The 21,355-nt window shown below is 34.9% G+C and overlaps 1 protein-coding gene across 3 annotated transcripts in view; it reads left to right on the plus strand.

Moving 5' to 3' along the window:
• The window catches only part of KMT2C (lysine methyltransferase 2C), a 393,502-nt gene that overhangs the window by 359,347 nt on the left and 12,800 nt on the right, over positions 1 to 21,355 (plus strand). For all 3 annotated transcript variants that reach the window (XM_037835765.1, XM_037835764.1, XM_037835766.1), the window contains exons 41-51: positions 1,865 to 1,943; positions 3,582 to 3,645; positions 5,436 to 5,668; positions 8,251 to 9,963; positions 14,025 to 14,234; positions 14,933 to 15,097; positions 16,530 to 16,671; positions 16,819 to 16,966; positions 18,716 to 18,894; positions 19,014 to 19,150; positions 20,108 to 20,357. In XM_037835765.1, the coding sequence (XP_037691693.1) occupies positions 1,865 to 1,943; positions 3,582 to 3,645; positions 5,436 to 5,668; positions 8,251 to 9,963; positions 14,025 to 14,234; positions 14,933 to 15,097; positions 16,530 to 16,671; positions 16,819 to 16,966; positions 18,716 to 18,894; positions 19,014 to 19,150; positions 20,108 to 20,357 (3,320 nt within the window). The remainder of the gene's footprint in view (positions 1 to 1,864; positions 1,944 to 3,581; positions 3,646 to 5,435; positions 5,669 to 8,250; positions 9,964 to 14,024; positions 14,235 to 14,932; positions 15,098 to 16,529; positions 16,672 to 16,818; positions 16,967 to 18,715; positions 18,895 to 19,013; positions 19,151 to 20,107; positions 20,358 to 21,355) is intronic.

The raw sequence follows: 21,355 nt of genomic DNA on the forward strand, positions 1-21,355 counted from the left end.
AAATACCACAGGACAATGTTTTTCAAATTTTGATCACAGAGCACCATGTGCTCTGTAGTATGTGGTGGTTTGTTAAAAATGAAGGTTTCTTGGCTCTCTCATAGACCTACTGAATCAGAATATATGGAGAGGGTACCTGTCTGTCTGTATTTTCATTGAGTGAATGATTTTTATGTATACTGATGGTTGAGAACCTCTGTCAGTAAACATAGACCATCAATTTAGCCTAATATCTTTTTTAATAAAAAGTAATGTGGGTTATTGTGGAATTGAATGTAAAAATCTGCATGAATTTAAGATAACATGATACTTCAAAGAAATTTGGAATCTGTGAGGGTAATAGTTCCTTTCTATTGTTGAGATACTTTATAAATAAGAAGCATTGTAGAAGTTAAAGTAGAGGTAATGATTTCTAATGATATCCATTATTTTAAACATCATCACCCTATCATAAGGTTCTTAACCCTTAAATGTCATGCACTCTTTTGGTATTCCAGGGAAGCTTATGAATTACTTTTCAGGATTTTTATATGCATAAAACAAAAAAATGTAGTATTACAAAGGAAATCAACTATATTTGATATATAGTTATTAAAGTGTAATAAAACAAATTTATGGTATATATGCTCTTTAATGCATTAATTTAGCAGTAGGCTTAATAACTACCATAATATCAAATATCAAAGTAGTGATGAATCTAAATGACCTAGTTAGGTATCTGCAACAACTTTTAAGTAAAAATAATTGATTTCTATTGGTGACAAAGTCACAGGTATTGGTGATAATATTGTAGTTTATTGTGTAGTCAAAATGGAGGGAAATGCTAAATGAAATTTAATGGTTTAAGATATTGACCTCAGTATAGAACCTCTGCTCTTTCAGTATCATATCTCTACCAATTAAATATATACCGATGTATTAGTTATGTATAAGGCATATTGTTTACTCATCTACTGAGTGCCTCAAAGAATTCCCCTCCTAAGGTCGTGTGATATGTTGAATGCAGGTGATGAAAATGAGTGATATTTAAATTAAGAGATCATTCCAGACCAGGGCTATATAGCCGGAAGTTGGGTGGAGGGGTAGGTAGATAAATTTTAAAACTCAGTCAAAAATTTAAAAGCATGTATTCTAAAACTCTAATTCTGAAAAACTAAAGTATAGTTCTTGAATATATTTTAGAAATTGTATTGTATCTCTTGATAAGTTGATGCATTTAGTAACTCTAAAGGGAAGTTTTCGTATAAATAGTAATATTTCTTTGATGCTTTTATAGCTTTAATTAGAATAAGCAACATTTTACCAAATATTTTTAACCACGTAGATAGAGATTTTCTTGGTCAGTCACTAATTGTTCTGTTCAGTTAACATTAGATATAGAAGTAGGTATGAAAATTCTTAATTGAAATGCATCCTTTGTTTAGGAATACAAAATCGCTATGCTACCAATTATTTTTAAATACAGATTGGAAGAATAAATAATTGTCTTACAATTTATGTAATAAATTGTATTCTTATCCTAAATAGTTTATTTTATTTTAAGCTACAGTGAATCATAGAACCTCTAGAATCAGACTGGCTTCTTGTCCCAGCCTCACTTTCCTTTGTGGGGAAAGTTACTTAATCTCTTAAAATCTTCCTTTCATCATAAGTAAAATGAGGGTACTAAGAGTACACATTTCATAGAGGTGCAGTAAGGATTAAATGTGCTTGGTACACAAAAAATCAGGCTTTAGTAAATATTTTTGATGAAGACAATGTTGTCACTGTTCTCCTCTTCCATGGTACAGAAAATTGTTAAGCATGTAAAATAATTTCAGTTCTAAATATGCACCCTTTGATACTTAGCACTTCCTTTTCGCAGGTTTCCCTTTATGGGTCAGTCGGTTGCCGGAACACAAAATAGTGAAGGCCAGAATCTTGTACCACAGACAATTACTCAGGTAATGCTGCTTGTGATTAGTCACTCTAGAATGCTTGTTTTCTGGTGAGTTTTTCACCACACCCATTTATAGTGAGACCACTTTTTACAAGTAGTAGTAAACTTAGAGCACTGCCAAATTATATTATTGGCTCAGGAGAAACATGTTTTTTGTTTGGTTGGTTTTTTTAAGGAAAGACAATTAAGGTTTTTTTTAAAAAAATGTACTCGTTTCTGAAAAGGACCTGTATACTTAAGGGTAGAAAATCACTTGGAAGGAAGCCAAATGCTTAGGGTTTTTGTTTTTTTTTTTTAACTCCAGAAAGACGTATTCATGTTCTCCATTTTAGAATTAATTCACTAGGTTTAAAGTGTAAACTGTTAGAAGCAGTGGAAAATAATGATTATCATCATTCTATTTAGCTCTAGGTTGTCTTTCTGGTATATTTATTCCTTGGAATAATTTAGCTTTTTGAATATTCACCATTTATAACTATCAGCTTTAGGTGTAAACATTTAAATAAACTGTTCTTAGCTTCAAGCAATGTCCATGGAAGTAGAAATCCACATTTCATACAGTATTTTTATCAGTTCTTTTTTTTCTTTAAGTATCTGCCTAGAAAAAAAAAAAAAGAATGCTATCTATAATACATCTTTTTGGAATTTTTCTTTTTGCCCTGTTAGTTACGCTTTAGATTTACTATGCTGATGATTACATTTGCTTTGTTATTAAAAGAGGAGAGAGACACCTTCGATTCAACAGAAAAAGCCTAGGTTTTGTAGCTGAGTTAAAAAAAAAAATCCTACTTCCACTATAAATTTACTGTGCAACTTTGGGCTAGTTCTTTAACTTGCTTTCTGATCTGTCAAATGGTATACCACCTTCTTTGGAGTATTGTAAAGAGTGCACTTAATACATTCTTACTACTATCGTTTATAATTATCTTTTGTACAGCTCATGTTTAGTAGAACTTCTAACAACTGGGTCACCCTTTTTTTTAGTTAATTTTATTTATCAAATTGTTGCCAGGGTATTCTGAGATTAATAACTAATTTATTCCATCACCCTGGAAGAAATAAGACATTTGATTTGAAAATAAGACTAATATTTTTAATTAGTGTAATTTTCTTTAATTATTTAAGTGCATGTTAGAGATTTTGGTTCTTGCTTTAAATAACCTTGTGCTGTGCAATAGAATTTAATTTCTAAGATCTAGAACCCATATTTAAGTGAGTCCAGTTGCAGAAGAAATCAGACTTCATCAGAAAGTGAGGTTTTATATGGATCTCTAGTTTAGTATTAAATTTAATTTGCCCTAGAATTATATTTCTGGTGAATAATCCCTTAACTAAAACATAATTGTTTTTTTAACTGAAATCTAAAATATAGTTCAGAGATAGGTATGAATTTTCAGAATTAGCTTGTCACTCCTAAATTCTACTTTTTGTGAAAATCAAAATGTTAAAGATGTGTTAGGTGAGCAGGAAAAAATGATGTGTTAGGAAATTAGTTTTTCTTCCATTTCTTTTCCTTCCTTTCTTTTCTTGTTTTCTTTTTTACTTTTCTTTCTTTCTTTCTTTTTTTTTTTTTTTTTTTACTTATTTTTTCCTTTTAACTGAAATGTGGAATAAACCTATTTGTAAATTTTACTTATTTTAGGATGGCAGTATAACACATCAGATTTCTAGGCCTAATCCTCCAAATTTTGGTCCAGGCTTTGTCAGTAAGTATAAATCTAATAAGCTATATGTTTTCTGGGAATTGCTTGTTTGCACTATCTTTGTGTTCCTCTAAAACTTGGAGTTAGTTTAGGTGTGTTATTTTAAGCTTCAGTTCCCTCATCGTTTATGAAACATCAGTATCCTATTAGGCTGTCTTCTTTAAGGCATGTATTCTCATTGCTTTTTTTCTTTGTGCATGAAGAATTACAGTTAGAGATGAGCGTTTTAAAATAGAAAAATCGTCTTCCCCGTTCTCTTCAATATTGTTGTTTCTGTTGTTTTTGTATATAGATCAGGCACTTTACAATCTATAGAATTAAACCACTTCTTGCTCTAAAGGCTGTCTGCCTAAAGTGACAAGGACACTAAATGGCAAAAACAAAGGGAATATGCTTAGAAATAAGTTGGGTTAGTAGCATGGTGTGAAGATCGAGTATACAGCGTGCCACCGAATCCTTTCTAGTTATCTTCAGGGGTCCCGAGGTGGTTCAGGATAGTATTTAAAGTTCTCCCCAAACTGAACCTTTCTGAAATCTTCAGACTGTTTAGCTAACTTTTTTTCACCATTATTTTTCATTTTGCGCACCTCTGCTCTCCTGGTTCCAGAAACCAGAAAGGCTTTCCTTGCGGTAGGTCTCATTCTACCAGAAGCAGAACTTCTGAAATCTTGTGAAAAAGCCTGTTTTGAAAAATGCCCATCAAATTTAGTAGACTAGATTTCAAGTTCATACCTTCACTAGAACTTTTGGGTTTAGGAACAAACCCAAAGTCTAGCCTTTTGAAATTCCCCCTGCATTAATTATGATTATAATTTGAATACGTTTGCATTAAAAACAAGTAAACTGATGTAACCAACTGGCTTTTTCTGGCTTTATTGTGCCCATTGGCTTTGGTTGGATTCTTAATGTATGACAATATTCTGTTACCATTGATGTTATTTTTCAACTAATGTCCTCTTAGAGTTGTATTCATTCATTTCTCTGTCTTGTAGTGAGTTAAAAGAGAAGAAAGTATATTCAGAATTTCACTACCTATAAGATGAAATTTTCTTTTTTTTTTCTCTTTTTTTCTTTCTTTTTTTTTCTTTTTTTTTTTTTTGAACTCAACATTAGTGCACGGAAATAAAGTACCCTTACAAAATAAAGAAGGAATATTGGAATATTGGTACAAGATAAAGATATAAACTGTTTGGGGAGATACTAATGGCAGTCATAAAAGATTCCACTGGGTTAATAAATCCCTCCATTGGCTCATTTATAGAACTATAAATTACAAAATTGATCGAAATTACTAATGTTTTCAACTTATAGATTTCTTCTAAATAAAGCATAGATTTAGAAACGGTCCTTTCTAAAACATTCTAGGTTTTCTCCCTCTCACTTTAGGACCTTTCTTCACTATTAAAAATCGAGAAATCTTATAAACCAAGGACAATTAGCATGGGAAATGATTACCTAATCCATGCTCTGGTTCTTGATAGGATATATCTTAATTTTGTTGAATTCATTGAATAAAGGGATTTCACAAGACAAAAGTCAAAGATTGGATTCAAAGTATTTATAAATAAGCTGTAACCTAAGAATATGCATTCTCTGGGCTTTCATAATTAAATATTTATCTAAAACCTGTTACTTTATAGTTACATAATGGTCTAAGATTTAGAATAGTGTTTTCAATTATCTATTAAAAGGTCATGGTGCAACTGTATTTCATTTAAAAATGGGTTTGTGTAACTTACAATGTTGGACCTATTAGAAAATTAACACAGATGAATTTTTAATCTTTACCTCAGATGATTCACAACGTAAGCAGTATGAAGAATGGCTTCAGGAGACCCAGCAGCTTCTTCAGATGCAACAAAAATATCTTGAAGAACAAATTGGTGCACACAGAAAATCTAAGAAGGCCCTTTCAGCTAAACAACGTACTGCCAAGAAAGCTGGGCGTGAATTTCCAGAAGAGGATGCAGAACAACTCAAGCATGTTACTGAGCAGCAAAGCATGGTTCAGAAACAGCTAGAACAGGTAATAGTTTTGCAAAATAGAAACCATCAACAATGTAAATGAGTAGAAAGTTTTTTCTGCCATTCTTTAATAAGGATTATGATTAGTGTTTAATGGCATACAAACGTATACTGGCAAAGAGTGAAAACTCTGAGACCTCTCATTAACTGAAGAAATGACAGCCCATTCCAGTCCCTAGAGTAAAGGTCATATAGTATGTATTTTTTTAGTAAGTGCTACTGAAGAGATGATTTCTCGTAACTCTGATTTAGGAGAACTGCTTTTATCCTCTTCAGCAACCCAGCTATTGCTGGGAAGATTCAATTATTTCTACTGCACTAAATCACTGTGGAAAGATCCTGGATTTGGTGGAAACAAGAATCAGGCTCAAGAAGTATTTCTTCACTTGGAAAAATACTAGGTGAATTTCTAGTGGAATTTCAGATACAAGATTTGAATCCTTCTGATTGTTCTTTTCCATGGCATGTTGTTTTCTTTTTATTCTCAATATTTCAGTCTTAAAATGTTGGTATACTATTTAAAATATATTGGTATATCTTATGTAAAGGACTCATTCCTGAAAAATAAAACCATTTTGCTTGTATCTTCCATTGTAAACTAGATATTTCTCAAAATGTTCTAATTGAAATAACAATTATACTTAAAAATAAGCAACATTTAAAATTTTTATTTAAATTAAAACAATAGTTAGTGTTCAACATGGGTTGAGAACCCACCTCTAGGCATTTACACAAGTGTGTTAAAAACTTACATTCACAAAAAAACCTGTTCCTGTTTATTGCATCTTTATTCACAGTCACCAAAAGCTGGAAACAACCCAAATTTCCTTCATTGGTTAATTGTTAAACAAACTGTGGTATATCCATACAATGTATTACTACTCAGCAATAGAAAAGAATGAACTGTTGATACAGGCAATTACTTGGATGGAACTCAGAAGTATTAGGCTGATTAAAAGAAGCCAGTCCCAAAAGGTTATCTACCATATGATCACATTTATATAGCGTTCTTAAAATGACAAAATTATAGAAATGGAGGAGAAATTAGTGGTTGCCAAAGATTAAGAATAGGGGAAGAGAAAGTTTGACTACAGAGAGGCAACATGAGTGCGTTTTCTGGGGTGATGGATCTCTTCTGTATCCTGATTGTGGTAATCGTTACACAGATCTATGTGTTTGGTAATAGCCATAGAATTGTACACCCAAAATCAATTTCCTCTATTTTAATTTTTAAAATAAAATACTAAAGAAACCAAATGTTACTAGAAAAGGAGGGGGGTTCAAAGTAGATTGACTGAATAAAAATGTGTTTTCTGCTTTAGTAAGCACTTTCACATACATTAAATTATTTAACCTTCTTTACAACCTCAACCTTCTGAAGGATTTAGGATTATCACCGTTTTACAAATGAGGAAATAGGTGCGTGGTCACAGAGGTTAAATGACATATTTGCTTATAGCTAGTAATTATGGGATTTAGGATTTGGACTCAGTTGTCCTATCTCAGAGCCACAGCTACTGCAATAATGTACCAACAGTAGGTGATCATAATGTCATTCCTATTATTCAAAACTTGGACTATTCCAGAATGAGAGATTTCTTTTCTCTTTAAATTCACCCTCTGAGTCCATGTTTATTGCAGGTAAATGTTACTTTGAAAATAAATATTTTAAAACTTTTTAGCATTTTGATTGCCTTCTGGTATATTTGTGTAAAATTTTTATGATGAGGGCCTAATATTGCTATATCCAGGGATCAAATTCTATTTAGAAACTAATACTTGGATAAATGGGACATACCTGTTACTATATAGTTGTCAGCAATCCAGTGTAATTTCAATAAGACAAGCAATTGATAACATTTTTTTAAGTAATAAAAAAAATGTCAGGCAAAGGCAGGGATAACCACCTTTATATTCCAGATACTGTACTAGGTGCTTTATGTAAATTCTTACTGCTTCACCAATCAAATGGTGATGTTTCATTTCTAGCCAGTAAAGTGGTCAGGAAAGACAAGGAAATAAAGTTATCCAACTGTCAGAGAAGAGTCTAAGCACCCTTATTTGCAGAGCTACCCATTAAATTCAAATAATTACAGTTTTGTATATTTAAGAAATGAAATCTTAACATGTTTAAATAGTTAAAGGAGTTAAATTATAGTTATTCTAATCTTCGTTAATGTTAATTTTAAGGTATCACAATTAACTGCTTCCTGTGTACTCTTTATTGTTCTATCATACTTTTGGATGTGTAGTTTAACTACTAGATGACTTTCACAATAAAGTATTCTTAATATTTTTTACTTCAGAAAAATGTTTCTGGAATTTGTATTTTTGGAATTTTATTATATAAAGAAGTTTTACAGGTGCCTTTAGAAAAATTCTTATTGTTAAATATATTAGAAATCTTTGGTTAAAGCTTATCAATACAATTTTTTTGTGATTTTTGTCATTGCCTAAACAAAATATGTTTACCTCTTGAAGGTATAACTGCCTCTGTATATCCCCAACATTATCATCAACCATTGTTTTAGTTTAATACCTTTAGTGTATTTAGAAGAGTAATGATTAATTTTATTATTCCAGATTCGAAAACAACAGAAAGAGCATGCAGAGCTCATTGAAGATTATCGAATCAAACAGCAGCAACAGCAGCAGCAGTGTGCAATGGCCCCACCTCCTATAATGCCTGGTGTACAGCCTCAGCCAACCCTAGTTTCAGGAGCTGCTCCACCCACCATGAGCCAGCCTAGCTTCCCCCTGGTGCCACAACAGCTACAGCACCAGCAGCACACAGTGGTCATTCCTGGCCATACCAGCCCTGCTAGAATGCCCAGTTTACCTGGATGGCAGCCTACCACTGCTCCTGCTCACCTTCCCCTCAATCCCCCTAGGATTCAACCCCCAATCTCCCAATTACCAATAAAAACTTGCACACCAGCCCCAGGGACAGTGTCAAATGCAAATCCACAGAGTGGACCACCACCACGGGTAGAATTTGATGACAATAATCCCTTTAGTGAAGGTTTTCAAGAACGGGAGCGTAAGGAACGTTTACGAGAACAACAGGAAAGACAACGAATCCAACTCATGCAAGAAGTAGATAGACAAAGAGCTTTGCAGCAAAGGATAGAAATGGAGCAACATGGCATGATGGGCTCAGAACTGAGTAGTAGGACATCTGTGTCCCAGCTTCCATTCTATGGTTCCGACATATCTTGTGATTTTATGCAACCCGCAAGACCCCTTCAGCAGTCTCCACAGCACCAACAGCAAATGGGGCAAGTTTTACAGCAGCAGAACATACAAGGACCCATGAATTCATCGCCTACCCAAAGTTTCGTGCAAACCAATGAGCGAAGGCAGGTAGGGCCTCTCTCGTTTGTTCCTGATTCACCGTCAATTCCTGGTGGAAGCCCAAATTTCCATTCTGTTAAGCAGGTGCATGGCAGTCTTTCTGGAACCAGCTTCCAGCAGTCCCAGGTAAGACCTCCTTTTACACCTGCATTACCAGCAGCACCTCCAGTAGCTAATAATGGTCTTCCATGTGGCCAGGATCCTGCTATAACCCATGGACAAAGTTATCTGGGATCAAACCAATCTCTTATTCAGTTGTACTCTGATATAATCCCGGAAGAAAAAGGGAAAAAGAAAAGAACAAGAAAAAAGAAGAAAGATGATGATGTAGAATCCACCAAGGCACCATCAACTCCCCTTTCAGATATAACTGCTCCACCAACTCCAAGTATTTCAGAAACTACCTCCACTCCCACAGTGAACACACCCAATGAGCTTCCGCAGCAAGCTGAGCAAGAGTCAGTGGAACCAGTAGGTCCATCAACTCCTGATGCAGCAGCAGGCCAGCTGTGTACTGGATTAGAAAACAAAGTGCCCAACAGTGATTTTGCACAAGGAACTCCAAATCAACAGACTTACATAAATTCAGAGATGGAGAATTTATCCATGGAAACACCTGCCAAAAGTGAAGAGATAAAACTGGAAAAGGCTGAGGCTGAGCAGGGCCCCAGCCGAGATGAGCCTAAACTGGAGGAACAAACTGGTAATAAGGCAGAAGAAAAAGCTGGAGCACATTCTCTCTCCTCATCACAGAGTCCTCCCCAACCTCTTGGGATCCCTGCTGCCAAAGGGGATGCAGGGAATGAACTTCTGAAACACTTGTTGAAAAATAAAAAGGCATCTTCCCTCTTAAATCAAAAACCTGAAGGCAGTGTATGTTCAGAAGACGACTGTACAAAGAATAACAAACTAGGTGGGAAACTGAACCCAACTGAAGGATTGGTAAGTTTTGAATCATGAAGATTACAACTTAATTTTATTTCTTGTTTTTTGTCTTGAATTATAGTTATGGCAGACTAAGTACCAAAAACAATTAATTTTAATACTATTTTGCACTCTTTTTACATCTAAAGGACCATTTTATAAAATTTTGTTAAAAATCATGGACATAAAGGAAAGCATTTCATATATAACATCTGTCTATCAGCTGGTTATTTATCCCCACTGAGATGATCTGAGAAAAACGAAGTAAATTATTAGTTTATGTGTAAACAAGTGTGTAATTTCCAGTAATCTCTTTGAAATACAGAAAGTAGTTCATGTACCCCTGTTAATATGCTTAGGAACTTTCAGGAATAACCCATATTAGGAACCCATTCTGTTAAAACCTGTTAATTCTAAATGTTATACAAATGTAATCTTTTATTCTGTCTTTGTAGTTTTCCACATATCAGTATTCTACCAGTATATTTTTGATAGCTATAGAATGTTTTCATATCAGTATACCATAATTTGCTTACTCTTAAGTTGTCAAACGTTGGGTTTCTTTTATTTTTTAATTTGCATGAAGAGCTCAATTGTAAACATCCTTTTACAAGATTCCCTCCCAGCCTCCCCCATTTCTATTAGCTTTCTTGAGAAATTTCCAAAACTAGGATTTCTGGTTGATCTGCTTGATAGCTCTCGTGGCATACTGCCTCCTTATCCTTGAAAAGCTACAGTGCTTTCCTGAAACTTGCTCTACAGTGCTTCTCAGATCGGGTTGTGTCATTCATTTTTCAGTTGAATAGGGGTGGAGTGGCATATTTGGTTGTCCTAATCTGAATTTAATATTGTTAATGAAGCTCATCTCTTTTCAAGTGTCAGCTTACTCTTTGCTTCTCTTATTTGTCTGTCTGACCATTCAGTGGAGAGATGGAGTGTTGACCAGATAGATTTATGTAATTTTTATAAATTTTAGTGCTTAAGCTTTTTCAGTCATATTTTCATTTCTAGTCCAATCTTTTGCCACTTTTTCCTGATTGTCTTTTTGATTTCACCCTTCCATATATGGCCATCAGCTGCTGTTTCTGCCTGCTCTGCTCTCCTTTCTTTTATATATCTGACCAACATCTTTTTATCTTTTAAAGCTCAGTTCTGAAATCATCCTCTCCAGGATACCTTTCTCAATTCAGCCAGTCTTAATTATCTGTCGAGGCCCTTCCGTTGAGTTCACATAGAAACTTCTATAGTACCATTTAACGGTACTTAAATAGCTCCTTGAAAGTCACAGACTGCATCTTGAGCTTCTTTATATTCTTAGTACCTAACAGTACTTAGCACATTGTAGATACTCAGTGTATTGAATTGAAATTAAGTTCTACTGGTGATTATATGTTAAAAAAACATAAAGGGTGTTAACCCTAGAGAAAGGGATGATATCAATTGTGTATGTCTAAATGTTCTCATATCCATGTGGGAGTGTGGCAAAGGCTACGTAGGGACACTTTGTTAATACAGATGATTTCTCCTTACCTACATTCCAGGTGCTGCGCTATGCAGAGTACTTGCCCTAAGATATCATTTAATCATTTATATTTAATCATATCATTATCATTAAATCAACATTTATTATTCCTGTTGTACAAATGATGAAATCCATTTACTTTCTGGTCACACTTAAGGCAAAATTGTTGTGGCAGTACTGGATAAAACCAGTTCTCCTCCACACTGAGTCTGTTGGTTTTCTCATGCATAAAATTGGGATTAAGAAAAGAATACTCTGCTAGTGTTAGTATAAATGTAAAGCCTTTTTGAAGACTTTACAAGCCTTACAAGCCTTCAGAGGTTGAATCACAGTTTGAAAGGCTGTATCATAGTAATTAACAGTGCAAACTCTGGACCCATCTGGCCTTGGTTAAATCCAAGTTCCACCACTTACTAGCAGTGTAACTTATACAAGTCAACCTGTCTGTAACTCAATTTCCTCATCTGTAGAATTAGATTAATAATAATCTTTATTTCGTAGGGTGTTGTAAGGGTTAAGTGAAATATGTACAGTATAAAAGGTTAATACCTTTGACCTACCAGTAACAAATCTAGGAGCCTGTCCTAAGGAATGTGAAATTCTAGTATCTGCAAAGATGCAACTACATGAATGGCTAATGTTCTAAAAAAGGAGAGAAAGAAATAACCTAAATCTACTTACAGAAATTATTGATTAAATTATGACATATATCTATATAATGGAATATTTTGTGGCCATTAAAATTTGTGCTGTGTAAAGAATGGTGTGGGATAAAAATCACGTCAAATTTAAAAAGCAGCCACCAAAATAAAAGAATACAAAGTGTGATCCATCAAGTTTAAATTACAAAAATATATATGTATATCTTTTATCTATGATTATGTATGTATATAGACATAGATAAAAGATGATAAATATTAAAATGTTTACTGATTTAATCTCAGATTTATGTATGATTTTTAATCTTTTATGCTTTTCTATATTTAAAACCATTCTTTTGAAATATAACAATATCTGCATTTAGGGTGATTGTGAGGATTACAGATAATGTCTGTAAAGCACTTAAAGTGCCTGACCGATACTTAATAAGCAATTGCACTGTTAGTTTCTTATAAAACAACAAGAAATTCTTAGGCTGATGCTATTTAATCTGTGGTCTGTAGGGACCAGAAGCATAGCCATCACCTGGGAACTTTTCGGAACAGTAGACTCTCATGCCCCACCCCGGACCTCCTGAATCAGAACATTTAATTTAACAAGATCTCCAGGTGATTGATATGCATATTAAAGTTGGAGAAGTACTGCTCTAGGCCTGTGATTCTCAAAACTAATGCATCAGAATCACCTGAGGGCCTGTTGAAACATTTCGGGCTCCCACCTCCAGAAGTTCTAATTCTGTAGGTCCGGTGAAGCCATATGATTTGGGTTTCTAACAAGTTCACTTTGAGAACCACTGATCTACCTACATTCCTTTTTGTGTGAGCTAAGAATGATTTTTACATTTTTAAATAGCTAGGGGAAAATAATTGTAGCAGAATAATATTTTGTGACACATCAAAATTACATGGAATTGGAAAACATTGTATTGGAACACAGCCACACCTTTGTTGACAAATTATCTCCAGCTGCTTTTGAGTTGTTTCAACAGAGGTTGTATGGCCTACAAAATCTAAAATATTAACTGCTTGGACCTTTACAGAAAAAGTATGCAGAAAAGTTCTCTAGGCCCATTAGGATATACCTGGAAACTGGAATTTTCAGAACCCTCAAAATTCAATGCAGGATACATACAATAAGTTAAGTTTAGAAATAATGGAGCCTGAAAAATATCCGCAGATTTTTAGGCATTGATACTACTACTTGTAAAAACCTCTTCAAGGACTGGTTTATTCTTGCTTCTTCTTGACCATAAAGACAAATAAAAGATTTATTTGCTATGTGATCCTCTCTCATTGACTTTAAGTATAACTGTTATTTTTCAGTCAAATGTGTCATTGTGAGCTAATTTGAATGACCGATGTTTCTTTTTATTGATTCTGGGAATAGCTTTACCTTTCCACTAAGTTGTATAGGCTATGAAGCTTTTTTGGAGCATATTTAATTGTTCCAGCAGACCTTGTACTTCACCTTCTCTTAAGGGGAACAAAAAATAACTCATCAAGACCACTATGCAGAGACCACCACAACCCTGTGGTTAAAAGCACTCCATCCTTCACAACTCCCGGTGGCAGGAGGAAGGAGCTCAGATTTGGTACTAGCCCCAGGGTGGCCAGGCTTAAGGAGTAATGCTGCATCTGAAAGGAAAAAAGCTGTATCTAAGTTATTCTGCTCTTCCCTCCAGGTTTGCAGCTTACTGACTTCAGTACTTGAGAATAATGTTTGTAAGAATGGGATGGTATTTTCGAGAAACAATTAGACCACTTGACGCCACTGTCTTCCCTCCTTAACTCTTAATACCCGTGTTAGGAATCTGAGTCATAGGATGGAATTGGAATAGCATGAAAAAATAGAACATACAAATGGTTCACTTATTTCTTAACCTTTCCAATTACATTAGCAAACTTTGGGGGCTCAAATGCAAGGTGGTTTTGGATGTGGCAACAACCAGTTGCCAAAAACAGATGGAGGAAGTGAAACCAAGAAACAGCGAAGCAAAAGGACTCAGAGGACTGGAGAAAAAGCAGCCCCTCGCTCAAAGAAAAGGAAAAAGGATGAAGAGGAAAAGGCTATGTACTCTAACACTGATACATTTACCCACTTGAAACAGGTGAGTCATTTGTAGCAGCCCTTTTAAAAGTTCAAGGAAGTGAGATATCAAATGCTTCTTCAACTCTTTATTATGTTGAAACTTTCTCTTTACTGTGATCTTGTCCTAATTAGAGAGTGACAGGGATAAAAAAGACATCTTGAAAAGGAACCCAATAGATTTCCTGTTTCCAAGCAGAATTACACCTTAGACTTATGGGCACCTGAAAATTATAGTGACATAAATGGATTGGTAGGTGATGGTCAAGATTTACTTAAGTTCAAAAGGAGAAAATCTGTTCCTGTTACTTGTGGCTCTGAAACCAAAGAAGTGCAGTTGCTTGATTCTCCCATACTGTAAACGCTACTCTTAAACCTTTGAAGTTGTTACAGGAAGGTGGGAGGACAGCGCTGAATTGTTGGTGGTACCTAGCCTCAGTTTGCTCATCCAGAGTCAGGGCACAAGGATAAGGAATGTGTTTTCTTATTAGATGCCTGGCAGCATCCCTTTAGGGCAGATAAGAACATACCTTATTTTTAAGTCTGTCTCAAAGATTCTAGTCTCTCACTTATTCCAGCATTTTGATACTTGGAAATTTTTAAAATCTTATTTTTCTCAAGTCTTATTTGATTTTAAGTTGCCTCGGGTCTTAGAAAAGTTGAGGGACGCTCTATTTTGTTTGTTCACCATGTACATTACTCTTAAATGTTTTTTGATAGCAGCTTTCTCTGCTCCCTCTAATGGAACCAATCATTGGAGTGAACTTTGCACACTTTCTTCCTTATGGCAGTGGCCAATTTAATAGTGGAAATCGACTTCTAGGAACTTTTGGCAGTGCTACCCTTGAAGGGGTTTCGGATTACTATTCTCAATTAATCTACAAGGTATGTTTCTTTGCCAAGATGTTACCTTGCTTCGTCTTCGGATACCATATCAGAAGTGGTAGAGCTTATCTTGTGTTTGCATCTAGTTTACATCTAATCTTCCAAGTTTCGTTAGAACTCTGGTTCAACAAAAAGTTTAAAATTTTGCTTGGTGAAGTGTTCTTAACATGAACATTTGAAATTTTTGTATGAGTAGGTATACAAATGGTGAAAACTATCCATTATGTATTTTCATGTTAGAGGAAATGCTTATTTCTTTTGACACTTAAAATGAAATAAAATTCATAGTAAACAGTGGGAGTAAAAAACAAGGTCAGGATTTTATCCTGAAAAATGAAATTTAAAGAATTTTAAATTATTTTATCTAACAATTTAGGTACTAATTATAATTATGCACTAATTCTTAGGGTATTAAAATAATATCAAATAAATCAAGTTTCTTTTGGTATTTTTCTAGCAAAGTTGTATAATAGCATCATATGATATTCTTTACCTCTTCTTTACATTAAAAGAATCGTTTTTGCGACAATATTTGAGGGTATCATCAGTATTCCTGAGGACTTCTCTTCTTACTTTAAGATTAAATTCATTCTCTTTTGATGCTTCATTTATTATCCTCATTGGCTTTTCTCTTCTGTAAGAATCTGTCTGAACTCTTGTTTGTAAATGCCTTTCTTGTGATGCAAACTGTCCTCCAACATCACTTCATTGTCTTCATGAAATCCTCTGTCTTTGCAAGATTTGCAACTTCACCTTATACTTGATTTGTGTGGTATTGTTGATAGATTCCAGTAATCCCAGAGAGACTAATCAATAAATGAAAAAAATTGCTGACAGATATTAAACAGGGAGAGATGCTTGAAGAGGAAATATGTTGTTTATGATTAGGTCATTTTAGTATTACAGCCACCATTTTTTAGAGATCTTGAATAATCCATTTTCCAATATCGAAGATGTGAGTTGCAAATATAGGTTTTGGAACCCAAATTCCCAAGTTTTTTATAGAACTGGAGCATATCCAAATGACAATTTAATACAGGGATTTTCAGAACTTTTGCAGTTTATTGGTTGAATTTAAAATTTATCCTTCACTGGTTATAACAGTGAAGGAAAAGAGTTGTATAGAATAGTATCAGATATAATCAAAATTTGTTTCTCGGTTTCAAAGCTAAATACTCAAACTGGGTAAAGTATGCAAAGGGATACCATGTACATCATGTGTCCATAAAATTATGAATATTTATCCAGGTAGCAGCCTCTTGGCCTTATATGTATATTTTTCTTCATGGCATGCATTGAGGAATGAAGATGCATTTTGATTACATTTCTGTAGCCTTCTTCCATGTGCTAGAAGTTCACAGAACTAAGTTTTAGCAAGGTCATTGCTTATTTGCTCAGTAGCATGTAATTAAAATTTTTTGGTCTCCTGCAGCAGAATAATTTAAGTAATCCTCCAACACCCCCTGCCTCTCTTCCTCCTACACCACCTCCTGTGGCTTGTCAGAAGATGGCAAATGGTTTCGCGACAACTGAAGAGCTTGCTGGGAAAGCTGGAGTGTTAGTGAGTCATGAAGGTATGCGTATAGCTTTCCAAATTTTACAGCTTTGATGAGTATGCTTTTGCCAGCATTTTATGCTGAAATGACAATAGAATTGTAAAGTTCTACCCATATATCAGTTTGACTAAGTGCATTTATGGTTTTGTGTTTTTGCATTTGCAGTTACCAAAGCTCTAGGACCTAAACCATTTCAGCTGCCATTCAGACCACAGGAGGACTTGTTAGCCAGAGCTATTGCTCAAGGCCCAAAGACAGTTGATGTTCCACCTTCACTTCCAACACCACCTCATAACAATCAGGAAGAATTAAGGTAGGAGTTCCTTCTTTCTCAAATATTTTTTAGTTATTTCATTGATTTTTTTTAATGTATGCATTAACATAATGTCTTTGGGAATAGCATATTAAACATTTGAAGACTAAATGTTGGTGAATAATATTTTTCAGAATTTAAAGTTTATAAAAGATTCCTACTTGTGTATTTTTTTTTTATATTATGTAGCATAGGAAGTTCAACAAATAATAAACAGTAAAGCAATGGAAAATCTCACAAAATATTTCAAAGATCATCCTTCATAAGCTATTAATGTGATTTTTTTTTTTTTTTTTGTTTATTTATGTTTTTAGATGTCTAAAATAAAAGTGCAGTAGTCACAAAGATTAGAGAATGCCATTGTGGAAGAGAATTTATGGACTATCCTGTCTAGGGTTTTGTAACATTTTGGTGTGAAATCTTTGACCGACTCATCTGGGAGAATCAGATTCCCTTAGTAGATACTCACTACCCATCCAGGGGGTTATTATATACCACCTCAAATTATTTTTCCTGCCTTGGAAAATCTGATAACTGCCCACTATCTGCTGAGACATCTAAGTCCCTTGTTTTATTAATGAGAAAACTGGATCAAAGAGGAGAAATAACTTTCCCAGTTTTACAGTCCAGCTCTCCTTTCTTTCTCTTATTCCTCACTGCTAGAAAGTTTCAAACTTGTGAATAAGGAGCAGTAGTCCCTTTCAGCAGCTGTGAAAGGCCGCCTAGTGGGTAGGTATGTGTGTTAAGTAACCTGAGACAGGCATCTGCTCCACTCCTGGATTTCACAGGGACTCTTGTCTGTAGGACTTTCTCAGGTTTCCTAATAATGCTGTTTCTCACATTTTCCTTCACTTTTGACTGTATCTATTCTGGTAGAGAAGTGGGAAACAAAAGATTCAGGGGGATATTCTACAGCTTTTAATTTGGGATTATACTTGCCCTCAACACAACTGCCTTGGTAAACCCTAAGTCTTTGGACCAGACAGGAGGGACCAGTCTCTTTTTTGCCCCCTAACTTAATTAAGAAAAAGAAAGTTCCTATTGAGCCATAATAACCAAGTTTCTTCCCATCTTGCCAGTATAAGAAACAGCAACAGGATATCTGTGCTTTCATCTACTCTGTCTGTTAGTATAGTAGATTCTGTGCAGGTACAACAGTGAGATGTGTGCTTGGACTACTCTTTCCTTTCTCAAGCTACAGGAGTGTTCCCATAGTTCTAGTGATTTGATTTTACAAAGGTTTTGGTGTTCATCCTTTCTATGTTATAATCTGAACATCTTTCTTCTCAGGCAAATCTTTAAACTCTGATGCTGAAGCTTTGGTCAGAAGGAAGCATATTGTATAAATTACTTTATAGCTAAACATATTTCTTATACATTTTTTAACAATAAACCATTTGTCAATATTCAAAGGAAAACTATTAAAACCATTTTTCTTATTCCCTGAATCAAATATGGCAGAACAAAAATCTCCAGGTTTTATGTTTCATTTTTTTAAAATGTTATTCTATTATCATATATTCAACCTAACATTTCCCCTTTTAACCAATTCAGATATATATATATTTCAGTGTTGTTATGTATTTTTTAAAGATTCACTCTCTGACTCTGAACTGATTCATTTGCTACTTAACATTATTGCTGTTGTCCAAAGTAATGCTACTCTCCTACTCGTACATATAGATAGTGTTGGTGCAGGAAGCCCCCAGTGGTGGATTTCCATGGTTTGATGTTTTATTCTTCTTTTAGGATACAGGATCACTGTGGTGAACGGGACACTCCCGACAGTTTTGTTCCCTCATCCTCTCCTGAAAGTGTGGTTGGCATGGAAGTGAGCAGATACCCAGATTTGTCATTAGTCAAAGAGGAGCCTCCAGAACCTGTGCCATCCCCTATCATTCCAATTCTTCCTAGCAATACTGGGAAAAGTAAGGAAAATACTTAGCCTTATTATTTTTCTTTACAGTATGCTGGTTTACTAATGTAAATATTTTGATTTTGAAAAGCCATTCACACTCAATTGTTTCTTTCTTTTTCCTTTTTTAAGGTTCAGAATCTAGAAGGAATGACATCAAAACTGAGCCAGGCACTTTATTTTTCACTTCACCTTTTGGTTCATCCCCAAACGGTCCCAGATCGGGTCTTATATCTGTAGCAATTACCCTGCATCCTACAGCTGCTGAGGTAAAAGATGAAGTGACTTTTTTTTTTCCCCATTAGACCTTGTGTCCCCATTTTTAAAGATGTGTCAGGTGGTATGTACAGTAGGATCATTGAGGATAAAAGATCAAAGTTAGGATTGATAATCATTTCAGAATTTCAGACATCTGGATTGCTGCTGAGTACTATAAACACTAAATTCATCTCAGTATAAGTCATAGCAAAAAGGGCCAAATAAAGAGTTCTCATTTTTTGATAAAAGGAAGTATACTTTTGAGAATTCTTTAGAGAGAAACCTTTCTTTTCGTAATTCTTACAGCACTGTAGAAAATTAAGCAATGAAAAAACTTAGCAATACAAGTATTACAGAAGCAAGAGAAGTGTTTCTAAGGTAGCAGCTGCTTATATTGACCCCTGCTAGTTGCTGAGGATGGGTTTTTTTTGTTTGTTTTGGATTTTTTTTTTTTTACTCTAAATTCTATGAAGACATTTCACCACAGAACGAAACTGATAATCTAACGATATAGCATTTTGATCATCAGCATAATGTAGTGATGGCTTGTACTTGAGTGTTCTTGTGGACTGTTTCAGACATTTGCCTAGAACTGGATAGAAGCCACTTCAAATAGGCTTTCTGACTAACCATAAAAATTGACAAGATTTAGTTTATCCCTTGTACTTAGTCCTTTACACCTATCAGATATTAAGCTATTTAAAATATTTTAACACTCTCTCTAGTATTATTTGGTATCCCTCTGTGAGGATTTCTGTTTATGAAAGCTTTATTTGGATATTGGTCCATTAAAACAGTTTTTTTTTGTTTTTTTTTTTTTCCTGAGTCCCTTTAAGTCTAAATAATACTTGTTGGTTTCTCTTGCAATTTATGTGTCATACAGATTCCATTTCTCCTAAGTATTTCTCTTTCTTCAGTTTTTCACTGTTGCCTTCTGGGTGATTAACAGGAATTTCATTTTGTTTTAGAACATTAGCAGTGTTGTGGCTGCGTTTTCCGATCTTCTCCACGTCCGAATTCCTAACAGCTATGAGGTTAGTAATGCTCCAGACGTTTCATCCATGGGTTTGGTCAATAGTCACAGAGTAAACCCAGGTTTGGAGTATCGACAGCATTTACTTCTTCGTGGGCCTTCACCAGGATCTGCGAACCCTCCCAGATTAGCAACCTCTTACCGGCTGAAGCAGCCTAATGTACCATTTCCTCCAACAAGCAATGGTGAGCTAGTTTACTTTTTGTAAACCCCAAATTCATTCTCGATTCAAGAGTTAAACTTATTCTCTTTAAAATCTCCATTTAACTTTTAACAAATAACAGGTAACATGTTGGTGTATAAACCTTCGCAGATTAACCTTCTGTAAGTGTGCCATTTCCTATGGTGTGATTTGACTCTCAGTCCTTTGAGATGTATAATGTCGACCATTAAGTACTTGAATGCCAATTATCTGTGCCACACTGCTAGAAGCCTGTGACTCGCTTACCTTTTTGTTCTTGCAGTCCCCCAAACCTTACATCCCATTTTCTGCTTGCTTCCTGTAATGCAGAAGAGCTGGCAACTTTACTTGCATCCTTTTCCTTTTCTCCTGTGCCTTCTATCATCTCTTAACTACTGTTTTACATCTGTGTCATCTTCACGGGGCCCTTCTCTTCCCACTAGATGTAGTAAGTAAGAAATAGTAAAGCTTCCTCAGACCGACCGGGATGTGGTTTTCCTTCCTGCTTCCCTGAAATCTTCCAAGTGTCTCAGTCACTGTGCTTGCTTCCCCTCCATCTCCTCACTCACCAGTTTCCCTGTGGTCTTGCTTCTGCTGGTCCCCTTCTACTAGAATCTAGCAGTTTATCACTTCTCATCTTTGAATTCTTTTTGAAAGGTGCTTGCTTTGCCTTTTGAATGTTTACCCTCTAGCTGCCTCTTTCATACTCATTTTCTTTCTGCTCCTCTTTTCCTTTTTTTTTTGCCTTCTCTGAACATGTCTCTCACTAATCTCTCTTGGCCTTTGTTTACATTTATACCTTGGCTTTGGAACTATTCCTCTTTCACTATTCATCACATTTATTTAAGAATCCTGGGCACATACTTCTTCATTTTTTCTAAAACTTTTCTGTATCATCTTAACCCTCAAAAGAAAGTAATATTTCTTTACCCCTTTGAGTCCCTTTGCACTTACACAAAATCTTAACGATTTGGTTTTATTAGGTACTTTTTTACAAACTAT

Source organism: Choloepus didactylus, chromosome 5, assembly GCF_015220235.1.
Source record: "Choloepus didactylus isolate mChoDid1 chromosome 5, mChoDid1.pri, whole genome shotgun sequence".
NCBI lineage: Eukaryota > Metazoa > Chordata > Mammalia > Pilosa > Megalonychidae > Choloepus > Choloepus didactylus.